The following is a 13,489-nucleotide window of genomic DNA, read 5'->3' as shown; positions in this document are numbered from 1 at the left end:
GCTTACCAAGCCAATTTGAGTTCCAATATTTAGTTCTAAAAGTTTTGGAATCAATAAAAGGACAACGGTGTCCAAATTTATGCACCTGCCTGATTTTGTTTGAACAATTATTGCACACTTTCTGTAAATCCAATAAACTTCATTTCACTTCTCAAATATCACTGTGTGTGTCTCCTATATGATATATTTAACTGACATTTTTATCGTAACAACCAACGATTTATACAGGAAAATAATGACTATTAACAAGGTTGCCCAAACTTTTGCATCCCACTGTATATACATATCTACATATATATATATATATATATATATATATATATATATATATATATATATATATATATATATATATATATATATATATTAGGGGTGGGACTCGATTAAAAAAATTAATCTCATTAATTAGAGGCTATGTAATTAATTAATCTTCATTAATCGAATGTAAGCACACATGCAATTTGACTAGCCTCACCTTTAAACTCTGAGTAACCTTAGCCAAAATTATTTTGTACATTAGGCTAAAACAGTGTGATCATTGAACATTTTGTAATTAGAATTACTAACGGTCACGGAAGTCCAATGATCCCCAGTAAGAGCCACAAAGTCCGCTTTCTGTAATGCATCTAATTTTGCTTGCTTTTCAATGTCATAAAGCTGTTGAATTTTACTTGAAATACGCTAACTGTAGCACATTTTCTAACCTCCTATCTTCCACCACTGTTAGTGGTCTACAGTCCAAAGCAATGTATTTTGCGAGAGAATTTGTAAGTTTGACCTATGTTGACTTACTAATTTTGGTCCTGAAGCCAGTCATTTCATGAGGTTTGGGCTGCCGACACCTTTTGTTGTTACTCGAACCCGTACTGCTAGTGCTAACAGCATACACAGTTTCTGTGCTCGTTGTAACATGTTTTGCATTTAGATGGAACCGTAAGGTTGAAGTGCCTCAGTGGTATGCAAACTAATTTTTGCACAGTTTGCACCAAACCACGCTTTTATCAAGGCTTTCGTCGGGAAGTCTTTTGAAATGAAATTTGCCTCCGATGAGTGCTAGCAATGCGCTTTCTTCCGACTCTTACATTGTTGTAGCTCTGATGTGTGCATCAATGTAATCGATGTACCAGGAAATCATGCATTGGCAAAAGTTACTCTTTGCTTGGAATGCAAAGTGAAATTAAATGCGTTATTTTTTTAACGCGTTATGGAGTACATGCATCGAAGTTTCTCAGCTGTGCTTGTGCTAAGAAAAGGAAACATTTTAAAAATAACGTAGCATGATTGTCAATGTAATAGTTTTGTGACAATTATGACTGTTGCGGTCATCAAGGATTTCATTATTATTATTTCTTTCAATCAGGTTCGTATTTGGACAGTGTGCACAAAACCACGCTTTTATCAAGGCTTCCGTTGGGTAGTCGTTTGAAATCAAATTTGCCTCTGATCAGTGCTAGCAACGCGCTTTCTTCCGACTCTAACATTTTTGTAGCTCTGATGTGTGCATCAATGTAATCGATGTACCAGGAAATCATGCATTGACAAAAGTTACCCTTTGCTTGGAATGCAAAGTGTGATTAAATGCGTTATTTTTAACGCGTTATGGAGTACATGCATCGAAGCTTCTCAGCTGTGCTTGTGCTAAGAAAAGGAAACATTTTAAAAATAACCTAACATGATTGTCAATGTAATAGTCTTGTGACCGTTATGAGTGTTGCTGTCATTAAGGATTTGATTAGCATTATTTCTTTCAATCAGGTTCGTATTTGGAGGACGTGTTGTGTTCAAGTTTATTCCGTGTTTGTCAACCGTTGTAAAGATAACAGGTTTCATTCATCGAAGTGTTCACCACCCAAATCGGAACTCGTGAATGTAAGATGTTCAACATGCATTCCCGGTAGTAAGTTGTGGAAATTGCCTGTGAATATTTAGCGGTAGCGTGTGTATGAACTTAATTTAATCTTTTCCAGTCCTGCAAAGTCAGTTGACGCGAGCCGCTCGGAGTACATGCATCGAAGCTTCTCAGCTGTGCTAGTGCGATCTTGCGATGTCCACGACTTTATTTAATGTTAGCTAAGACCCGGCACTTCAAAGTTTCTTGCTACAGCAATTTTAACTCCGCAACAAAGTGATCCAAAGTCTCGTTTATACCTCGTGTCTTCTCATTAAACTTGTATCTCGCGAATACCATACTCATCGTAGGCATGACAAACGGCAGCGGGAGTGGGTCTATAAACTTAATTTAAACTTACGGTTCACACCGTGCTTTGTTTCCACAGTTGTGTAATTCGGTTTTTGTTCATCCTCTTTGGAACTGTTGCTTTTTGTCTGTGCACTGCGTCAGTTCACGTGAGCCGCTCGGTGTACATGCATCGAAGGTTCCCAGCTGTGCTGGTGCCATCTCGTGAGATGTCCACGGCTGTATTTAAGCACACATAAGCACAGTCCTTCACCCGTGAATATTTTGCGGCAGTGTTTCTATTGGATTGCCGCTGACGGACGGCCTTATATGGGCAGGCACTAAATTACGTGGGAGGCGTACCTCCGCCTCCCACGGCCATCGAGCAGAGGTCTATTATAGTATATGGACGAAAAAATAGGTTCCATTTATGACCATTACACGTAGAATTTCGAAATGAAACCTGCCCAAATTTTTGTAAGTAAGCTGTAAGGAATGAGCCTGCCAAATTTCAGCCTTCTACCTACACGGGAAGTTGGAGAATTAGTGATGAGTGAGTGAGTGAGTCAGTGAGCGAGGCTTTGCCTTTTATTAGTAAAAATATATATATATATATACTGAGTATACTTTATACATAAAATATATGTTGTACCTTGCATAACTGAATAACCTTCATGGCACAATACATTTATGGTCACTACAGTATTTGGATTTAATAATCTTCATGTGGGAAAAGGCTGACTCGCATAAATAAGTAGAGCCAAATAATGCAGTCAAGGATATAGCTCTTGGAAGGACTTCTTATGCTTAATGATCGAGTGACTCACCCGGAACATTTCGTAGTTTTTATGAACAGTTCGAAAGTGCCTTTCCACATTTTCCTTCTTTGGAATAGCAATGATAGATTGACAGATCAGACAAATGGACTTCGATTGTGACACTGTGACATTCCATATCCAGCCCATACCCTCCCCAAATAATTTTTTTAAATCTCTTCTTTTGTCGATATAAATTGGAAGGCTAACTAGATCACAGCCGGAGTTTTGCAGTAGCTCGCACGTTTGATCGTGCGTGCGGGATGACCAGTGTGTTAGAAGAAAATAAATCTCAGACTGGCCGCCCTGTATGTCAATCAAGTGGCAAATGCCATAGGGAGGATATATGATAGACTAACGTTTAAATTTTTTTTTTTGAATGCAACGTGATCTACCTGCACTACCTTTGAGATCTACCGGTCGATGGGCACCTCTGCTCTAGCTCAATGCTAATAAAATTCTTCAAAGCTATAATAAACTGCAATAATACTCTGAGAGATGTATTTAGATTTTGACCTGAGAATTTGCTACTGCAGTTTTAAGAATTTGGGTGTTTAGTAGGTTCACACACAGGATTAGCACAGTTTTTGATTTTGCTTTGAATATTTGCTTAGGGCTAAATTTGTTGTTTGGGGATCACTTAGTGTACGTCAGGTTTAAAAGACAATAACTCTTGTTATTCTTAAGCCATTCAAGAAAATTATTTTGGCAGTAGTATTTGCACATACTTTGTACCGCCAAAACTTCCATTTCACTTATGGGAAGCAAATTACTAACATGATGCTGTTACCACCATACCGATTAAAATGGCTGGTGATGTCAAAGTGATGAATTGTATTAAGCATGTACTAGATGTAATGTTTACAGTAGATTGAAAAGCTCCAATTTCATCAGAATTCACTCCAGCATGTTCTGATAATACTCAAGGACTTTGACACAAACTTGTCACTCTTCTTTATAGGTCAGAGTGATTTTTTTTCCAAGCTCAGACATAACACTACCTAACAATTTCATCAAATGTCTTACATTTCTTTCTTCTTCATTTAGAGGGTCTTTATTTATTTATTTATTTATTTATTTTTGCAGCATTAGTACAGTGCGTCTTGTATTTCTTGATGGCTGTGAACTGTATGGGTACAGGATTATTCACAGAGTGACCAAGGAACGGCAGAGACACAGAAGCATATTCTCAAATAATGTGTTCAATTATTATTTTACCATATATGGACAGTGGCCATTCAGCTATTTGTGCAGCTTATGTAGTTTTGTGTAACTGAATTTGTTTTACCATAACGAAAGATTTTCAGTGCTTAGGTAATGTTAACTTTTCAGTTTCCTGTTCTTATAAATTATATATGGTATTAGCTGCTTCTTTTTTCTTTAATTTGAATTGGTTGTGCATATGACACATTGTGAATAGTGAATATAATAGAACTAATTGTGAAAATCACACAAGTATCTAAATACCCTTATCATAAATCATTTGAAAAATTCTACATTATGAAAAAAAAATCTGAAGACCACTTCCATGTTAGGTAGCAGAATGTAATAGCTTTGAGAGAGCAGTATTACAATAAATGTACCAAAAATGTTTTATTTTTCTTATTTTTATGTGCTAATTTGTCCTTTATTCAGCTTGTAATGAGCAGTGCTGACAAAGCTGTATGATGCCATGGTGCAGAGATCAGTGTGGAAGATTTCCCACTTGACACTGGTGTAGCATGACATTGTCATCAGGTTTATATCAAAGTTTTCATCAAAATAGCATCAAACTAGAATAAACTGTGTGTACTTTGCAATCTACAAAAATGTCAAGGCCCATTCTTTGGCACTTACTGTACTACCTGAATAAACTGATAATGTAAGACATTCTGATTCATGTGCTGGGCATTAGTTTCCCAAAAACACATTTTGCACAACTATCTCTATACTTCTCATTTTCTCTCTTTGTTTCCCCTTCTTTACATGCCTCAGTTTTTATGCTTCTCCTATTTCTTACCTTATTGCTTCTCTTCTTCCACTGATCTGATGCTATACGTATGCATCATTCTGTAATTTCTGTTTCTTATTTTCCTGCTGTTAGTTGTCACTCTATTTTTAAATTTTATTCTTTGGTACATCCTTGTTATTACATTGAATCCATTCTTTTAACTCCAGTAGTCGTTAGACTCTTATTGTTCACAATGATTATCCAGCTTGTCCAATTCATGGTCACAGAAAACTTTTAATCTTCCAAACCAACATCGAATTCAGAAGGACTGCAGTCTATTGCAGGGCTTACTCAAGAACACACACAGATTTGCATCTTTTTACTCCACTGTCACCACTCTCCCATTTTCTTATCATTCCTTTGTAATTTATTCAGTATTCATCTTTCTCTTTTTATTTTCCCATTAATCTTTCACCTTTGTCTGTTTTTTTTAATATCTCTCTCTTTTTTACGTGTATGTTTTAAACCACAGTAATCTACTTTCTTGTCCTTTTCCATCACATGCTTTTTTAATTAGGTATTTAATCAAACATAATATTCTGAAAATAATTTAATCCAACTCAAGATAGATGAATGTTGGTTCCTATCCTACCAACAGTAAACATAAGGCAGGAAACAAGCATGAATAGGGTACCAGTCCATCATAGGGTCCACTCCTGCACATAAGACCAATTCAGAAATAGCTTTTAACTTAACAAACATCTCTCTGGAATGTAATAAAGACAAACTGGTGTACCTCAAAGAAAATAGACTTGCAGATTCCACAAGGACAGTAACTATGTTTAGGATTCAAATCACAAGCACTGGATCTATGAAGCAGCCACTGTACTACTTAGGTTTGTAATAGTAATTAATTTTTCTCCTACTTGATTTCATTTTTCTTTATTTTGAATATAAATATTTAATTTATTTATTTATTTTTTTTATTTTTTTTTATCTTTTAGGCCTCTAGTAAAGAACTACGCCCTGACTTTGATGTCATTGTACCACAGTGCCGTCCACTGTCCCCTGGGGAGATTTTAGGCTGCACCTCTCCCAAACTGGAGCGACCTGTTGATGCTATCATGTCAGTAATGTGGAGATGATTTTTTATGTAAATTTAATTTCTCCTTGTTCTGCTCTATTGACTTGTAGTTATTGAAAGCAGAGGAAATTTCCCTCCTGTTGTCAAAGTATATGAAGATAAATTAAGTCTTTTAGGCTGCTGTTTATCTCACTAGATGGTCAATTTCAACACTGTAAAATCTGTTACTTTCTGGTCCAGTTTAGTTATGTTTGAGTTTGTGGATTTTTTCTGCAGCCTTAAGTACTGTATTTTATGAATGTAACCTACATTTTTCTACTGTTATTATAGCTCTTCTTCTTTGTATGAATCCTATTTGATTACATTAGTAAATAAAACTGAAGAATGAACCCTTCCCATCTACAGCATGCTTTAGTATCCACTCTAGGGTATATTGCTCTCCTTAGGATCACTGTATTTCATTGGCATTTGACATAAACCAGTGCTTTTCAGAAACCTCTTTTCACTGTAATAGACTATACTCATTTTATTGCCTTTGAGTTGTAGTTTTTGTGTTTTTTTTTTTTTTGTTTTTTCTGAAAAAGATAACTGTGTTGGCTGAAGCTGCCATTGACCATTGATTTTAAGGCTTTTGACATTAAAATAAAATATCTGTGCTAAACATAAAAAATCTCTTCCCAAAATAACAGTTTTCTGTTCAGTTGTCACTTGAATGTTTTAAATAAAAAGTCTATTTGAATGTAGGTTTATTTAATAACACTCAGCTGCCACTGTCTCTTCCCAGAGGCACTCGTACTGTCTTTTTGTTAGTTTATAATTTTAACTGATCTGGTAGCAGCACACATGTGGATTACCAGTTCAGCTGCCTCAGTACTCCATAAAGATGTACAATAAACCCACAACTGATTTAAAATCCCTCCTGGGCAGGCTATACCCATCCTAGTCAGTATAAATGTTACCTGCTCTCCTTCACTTATAGAATCAGGTCAGCTAGGAGAGCAGGTGTGATGTTTATTTGTATTCTTACAGGCCAGTCTGATGTCTTTGTTGATATAGCTTACATTTTCAAAGCTGACTGTGGCATTTCATTTATTTCTGTAGCAAAGCATCAGCCTTGTTCTACGGTGCTTTTGAGGAGCAAACATAAAATATATGTGTGTGCGTTAACAATCTATCAAGGTTTTAGTGAAGGAATTAATTAGAATGATGACAGTTAGTTTTTCTTCCAGGTCATCTGGTCCGGCTCTGTCCCATCACTCTATACTTTTCTCAGCTCAGTGTTGGCAGGAAAAATGAATTTTCATGGTCAGAGCTCTTGTTTTTAGAGCTATTTCCACTTGGGACAGTCAGTACTTTAAGAACCCAGTTTAAAATGCAAGATCAGCACAACTGCAGTCATGCATAATAGGCTAGGAAGAAACAAATCACAGTAGGCAGTAGACATCATTTGTCATCCACACTTCTGGTTGCAGGTCAAAAAGTGGTGTTAAGGATACCCTAAGAGTGGCCAAACTGTAATATTTATGATAATAATGCAAGCAAAATGCAAACTTTGTTTTAAAATGTATTTTATAGTGAACCATATTAAAGGAATATTACTTCCACTGTTCATAGACATCACAGGTGTCATGCAATGTAGTAAGTTAGTGGAAGGACAGAGCAAGCAACATTTTTTTTTTTTGCAATCCTGTTGTTTAGTTGTAGGCCACATTGCTTTATTTAGAAGAACTTCACGTATTACAGGTCACATAGAAAAGTGGTTGATGTTTAATGGGAATGATATAAACAGTCTTACCAGTTTTCCTTCTGTCCCCTGTTGCAGCTCATGGTGAAAAATTACAAGATACAAATAGAGTTGAAGTAATGGTTCAAAAACAGATCAGGCATCAGCATAAAAATCTGTCGCGTGTGTTTAGTTTGTTTTGGTGTGCAGCAGGACTATGCCAATACTAATATACTGTATTTTGTTGTTATAAATGGGTTTTCAATGGCTAGTTTTTAAAGTTGGGAAGGATGTGCGTCAAGGTTGAATTCTTTCGCCATACATATTCAATTTTTATGTTGAGCAAATCATCCGAGAAGCCAGACTATACGAAGAGGAGCATGGTGTCAGGATTGGAGGAAGACTGATCAACAACCTGAGATATGCAGATGATATAGCCTTGCTAGCTGAAAGCGAAGAGAACGTAAAGCATCTACTGAAGAAGATCAAACACCACAGTCTGCAATGTGGATTACATCTGAACATAAAGAAGACAAAACTAGATCGGCATGCAACATCACGATGGACAGAACAGAATGAAGTTGTGAACAACTTCATTCTATATGGATCCACAATCAATGTCCATGGAAACAGCAGTCAGGAAATTAGACAGTGTTTTGCACTGGCAGAATCTGCTGTGAATGACCTCTGCAAAGTGATAAAAAGCTAAGATGTGTCTTTAAGGACTAGTGCTTAGCACCTGATCCAAGCAATAGTATTTTTAGTCACCTCATATGGGTGCAAAATCTGGACAATGAATAAGGAAGATCGACAAAGAAATGACACTTTTGAGTTACCATGCTACCAAAGAATGTTGAACATACCATGGACCGTCAAAAGAACAAACAGATCTGTGTTGGAGGAAGTTCAACCATGATGCTCGTTACAGGCGGGGATGGTGAAACTACAGCCCACATTCTTTGGACACATTGTCAGGAGGGAGCAGTCTTTGAAAAAGGCCACCATGTTCAGTAAAGTAGAAGGAAAGTGGAAAATGGGAAGGCTCTGCACAAGATGGATTGACACAGTGGCTGGAACAATGGGTTCAAACATTGAAGAAATGGCGAGGATAACTCAGGATTGGACATTGTTTTGCTCTGTTAGTACACAGGGTACAGAACGGACTTGACAGTACCAAACAAAAACAAATATATAATCACCTCAGACTTATTGAGGCTTAGATATGTGTCAGTTTATAATCTTGTGTTTTCAAATCATTGTGACTTGCTGGGGTACTCCCTCTATTTTTTATGATTTACAGAATATATAGTCTGTCACCTGCTGAAGATGTGTGATTGGAATTGCAGATTATATGCAGGGATTTTAAATGCCTTTTCCTTCTTTTTAAGATATTCACGACTCCTTTTTTCCTAGCATCATATTTTTGTCAGCTGTGCTTCTTTCTCCCTGGCATGTGTCTCTTTCTCACTCAACTGTGTTTGTATGAGTTACTTTGAAGTGTGCAGTATGTGCAGCTCCAGACTCCTAGGGACACATCAATTACCCAGGCGAAGCCTCTTAATGGCTCGACAATCTTACAGATCTTTGTCTGTGATTTATGGTGTCAATATAAGACAGACAATATAAACATTCAATGATCTATAAATTTTAATTAAGCTGTGGCACTCCTGCCTGACAGCTTTAGGCATCAATCCATTGCACCTTTGGAGTGTTGTACTTTTAAAATGGAACCACAGGGAACTGACCTTAAACAGAGATTTAGAAGAGTGGGACCAGCCAGTTCATCAAGAATAACTTTTAAAAACCCTGTAAAAATAGAAATTGGTAGTTCCCATGATTTTTTTTTCCTTTATCTCATTTCTGCCTATATGCACTGGCCATTCTTATGTAAAAATCATTGTCTCTTTTGCTTCACCTTTCAGATGCAGTCTCTACCACACTGTATTTATTGAATCACCAGATCCAGACATAGTTTAAGGGCTAATTTGCTGTTGTCTTCACAATTGCACATTTTTAACTGTTTTGTTTCTTTAGCATTTTTAACCATTTAGTGCCATTCCAACAACCTGTATGTATAATCACCTCCAATATTTGCGGAAGTCTTTTGTATGTAGAATTTATTTCTATCACTGAAATGCCTCTCAAATGCATACTGGTATTTGTGGTAGACCTGTAAAGTTCAAGAATAATTATTTTCCATACTAATATTTTAATAATAATAATAATTTATTATTGTGTTTTTTTTCTAGCTATCTAGGAGATGGCCGTTTTCACCTGGAATCTATAATGATCAGCAATCCAGATTCTCCAGCATTTAGGTAACAAAAAAAGTACTCAGTTTCCTCTATGAAGCTTTAAACTTCTATCATTGATACACTGTAGGCATCAATGAGTACTAATATTTTTTCTTTAATTTTCATACATTTCTCTGTTTAGACACTCATCTTTGTATCAGTTAGTCCTGTCAGTTGCTACTTGTATCTTTGTTTCATCAGTTCAAGCTGCAAAAATTTGTCTTCTCAATTTTTTTCAATACAATTCACTGGAATGCGTACCTTTATGTACATATAAGCTTCAGTATTTACTTAGTGCATTTTACTAGTAACTTTTTTCTCCATTGCCTTAACTTTTAACATCTCAGAAATTTGTTTGATGTATTTTCATAACAAACCACAAATTTGAACTTCTGTGCACCTCTCACTTTATTATTGTGTAATTTATCAGGAATGCATGCTATAAAACAACTTCCTACACTTATTTTTATAAGCTTTAAATCTGTTTGACAGATATGATCCATACAGTAAAGTGTTCTCACGTGAATACTATGATCATGAAGCAATGCGTGGCATCAGGAAGCAAGCCATTGAGTCAGCAAGAAGAGCAAAAAACTGGGGCCTTATACTGGGTACTTTAGGAAGGCAAGGAAACCCTAAAATCCTGGAGGTGAGATGACTTATCTTTGTGTGTTCAGCAACTTGAAGAAAATAATACTGCTTTTGCACTTTGAACCTCTTCGACAATAACATTTCTGAATATCTGGGAGAATAAGAAAGAATGTATGGTTGATGTTCTCTTTTTAATTCCCAATATGAGCTCTCATAAATCTGTAATGGCTGGAGATTTTAATTGTGTATTAAATCCTTCTTTAAACAGATAATCTCCAACAGCTACTGCATTATCTGAACCTGTCTCGGCAATTTCACATTTTGTCAAGGATCACAACCTGTCAGACCTGTGGAGGATTCTCCATACTGCATTTGAGACAATATTCCCTTTTCTCTCCAATGATTCGTAGTTTGTCACAAATTGAATATGTTTTACCCACAGTCAAATCTTGCAGTTATAATGTCGTTGTTATTTTTGATCATGATTATTTATTGTGGAACTCAAAAAAATATACATTACTACTGTAATTCAAATCACAATTCATTTCTACACAAATTGTTTTTTTCGTAGAGACAAACATATCTCCAAAAATATCAGCAAGAATACTTTGGGAAATGCTTGTTTTAGGCTACTAATAATCTCTTACGCTTCGCATAAAAATAAATTGCAAAGTAGGACATCAGGAATAATTACTAAAATTTCTAAATTTGATCAGCAATATGCAAAATTGCTATCTGCTGAGCTTCACAAAAACAACTTATGTTTATAGTAAAAACATATTTATTAACTACAAGGTAAATATAACAACCCATTTTTAAATCACAGTATTCTCATTATGAACATGGAGAAAGGAAAATAAGAAATTATCTCAACCAACATGAGAAGGAAGCATGTTACACAATTGCAAAGATAAACAATGCATTTGGAAATAAAGAACACAAAGAAGTTAGTATTTTTAAGACATGCTATAAGACTTACACATTGGAGAGTAATGAAGGTGAGACTCATTCCCAAAAACAGAAATGCCACCACTTGATTCACTATGTATACAGTCCCAACTAACCAAGATGCTTTTAATTGCTTATAAACCTGAGCTTCCAGTGATCCTGCTAATTCTGGACATAGGAAAAGCTTTTAATAGAGTGAAATGAGATTATCTATTAATTGAGTTCAAAACCAATATATGTACATGGATTAAACTGTTACATTCAAACCCTCACACTGCAGTTCATACAAATGTTGTACATTCTGACTGTTTCACTTTAGAGCTCAGAATCAAACAGGGTTGCCCATTATTAATAGTACTAGTTCACATTGCAATTAAACCCCTAGTTGTTTGCCTCTTCAAACATGCAAAGATTCAGTATGGTTTAAGGGAAAGACTTGAACAAAAAGTATCTCTTTTTGCTGATTATACAGTACTGTACATTTTATTTTCCATATTCAACATTCCTATATGCATTTAATCTTTGGGGGGAACTAAGTAGAATTTCAAAATTAACATGAATAAGCAATCTTGCATATCAGATAAATTAGATAAGTTTCCTTTAGTTGTTTTACAATGGTTCAAATTATTAAGAGATAAAAAATGTAAAGACTCATTCGAATTCATTTTTAGCTAATTGATGGATGTGTCAAATAAGATGTTAATTTATGGTTTGACTGAAAGTATACTATTTAGTACTGCTAATGATATAAGAAGCATTTCCAGATTCTGACAACTTACTTCATAGAATGCACTCCTAGGTGAATGGAACTCAGCCGTTAAAAAGATTTATGCCTCATCAATTTATGCAAAACATGGTCTAATTAACTTCAGAATTTTATATTGCATGCACTTGTTGCAACTAAGATTATCCTGCATATGTTTTGATAGTATTCAAATTGTTAACAAAATCATCATTACACCTCCACCATACACATTTTTGGAGTGTAGTATGCAACACTAATAATACTGTGAGAAAAAAAATCTTTGCTCATTTGTCAGACAGTATTGGATTCACAGCTACTCCAAATCCTGTAATAGCATTATTCATATTAACACCTGATGACACCACAATCTCTCACCAAATATCTCCTGTGATATCTTACATTATATTGCACACTAATTGTCTTATATTAACAATTTGGAAGAATACACTATCAGTCATTAAGTTGCAAAATTTTGTCTTTGAGGAAACAATCCAAAGGTTTTCTCAAAAGTTTAAAATAATTTAATAGTGTTGTTATACAAGCTGGAGCTCTGTGTATTTTGCTGGTATCTATATACACTGATCAGCCCCAACATTAAAATCCCTGACATTAAGTAAATAACACTGAATATGTCATTACCATGGCACCTATCAATGGGGTGGGATATTTTAGGCAGCAAGTAAACAGTCAGTTCTTGAAGGTTATGTGTTGAAAGCAGGAAAAATGGGTAAGCATAAGATCAGAGCCAGTTTGAAAAAGGCCAAATTATGATAGCCAGACAATTGGGTCAGAATATCTCCAAAATTGCCAGTCTTGTGAGGTGTTACCAGTATACAGTGGTTATTACCAACCAAAAGTAATTCAAGGAAGGACAACTGGTGACCCGGCAACATGGTCATGTCCTCCCTATGCTCATAAATACAAGTGAGGTGCAAAGGTGAGGCCATCTGGTCTGATCCCATAGAAGAGCTAGTATAGCACAAATTGCATAGCTACAGACCTCTCAGAGTGCACAGGCTGATCCCCGTCCAGCAATGAAAGTGCTTGCAATGGGCACATGAGCATCAGAACTAGACTATGGAACATTAGAAGAAGGTAGCCTGATCTAATAAATCATGTTTTCTTTTAGATCATGTGGACGACTGTGTGTGTGTGTGTGTGTGTGTGTGTGTGTCAGTCATTT

General features: G+C 35.7%; 1 protein-coding gene across 2 annotated transcripts in view; it reads left to right on the top strand.

Annotated features, from left to right (window-relative positions):
* Positions 1–13,489, top strand: part of dph1 (diphthamide biosynthesis 1) — a 419,970-nt gene that overhangs the window by 311,635 nt on the left and 94,846 nt on the right. For both annotated transcript variants that reach the window (XM_039757210.1, XM_039757212.1), the window contains 3 exons: positions 5,926–6,047; positions 9,978–10,046; positions 10,515–10,671. In XM_039757210.1, the coding sequence (XP_039613144.1) occupies positions 5,926–6,047; positions 9,978–10,046; positions 10,515–10,671 (348 nt within the window). The remainder of the gene's footprint in view (positions 1–5,925; positions 6,048–9,977; positions 10,047–10,514; positions 10,672–13,489) is intronic.

The sequence above is a fragment of the Polypterus senegalus genome, chromosome 6 (genome assembly GCF_016835505.1).
Source record: "Polypterus senegalus isolate Bchr_013 chromosome 6, ASM1683550v1, whole genome shotgun sequence".
NCBI classification, from domain to species: Eukaryota; Metazoa; Chordata; class Cladistia; order Polypteriformes; family Polypteridae; genus Polypterus; species Polypterus senegalus.
The sequence above is the reverse complement of the archived record's forward strand: the minus strand, read 5'-3'. Positions and strand labels throughout refer to the sequence as shown.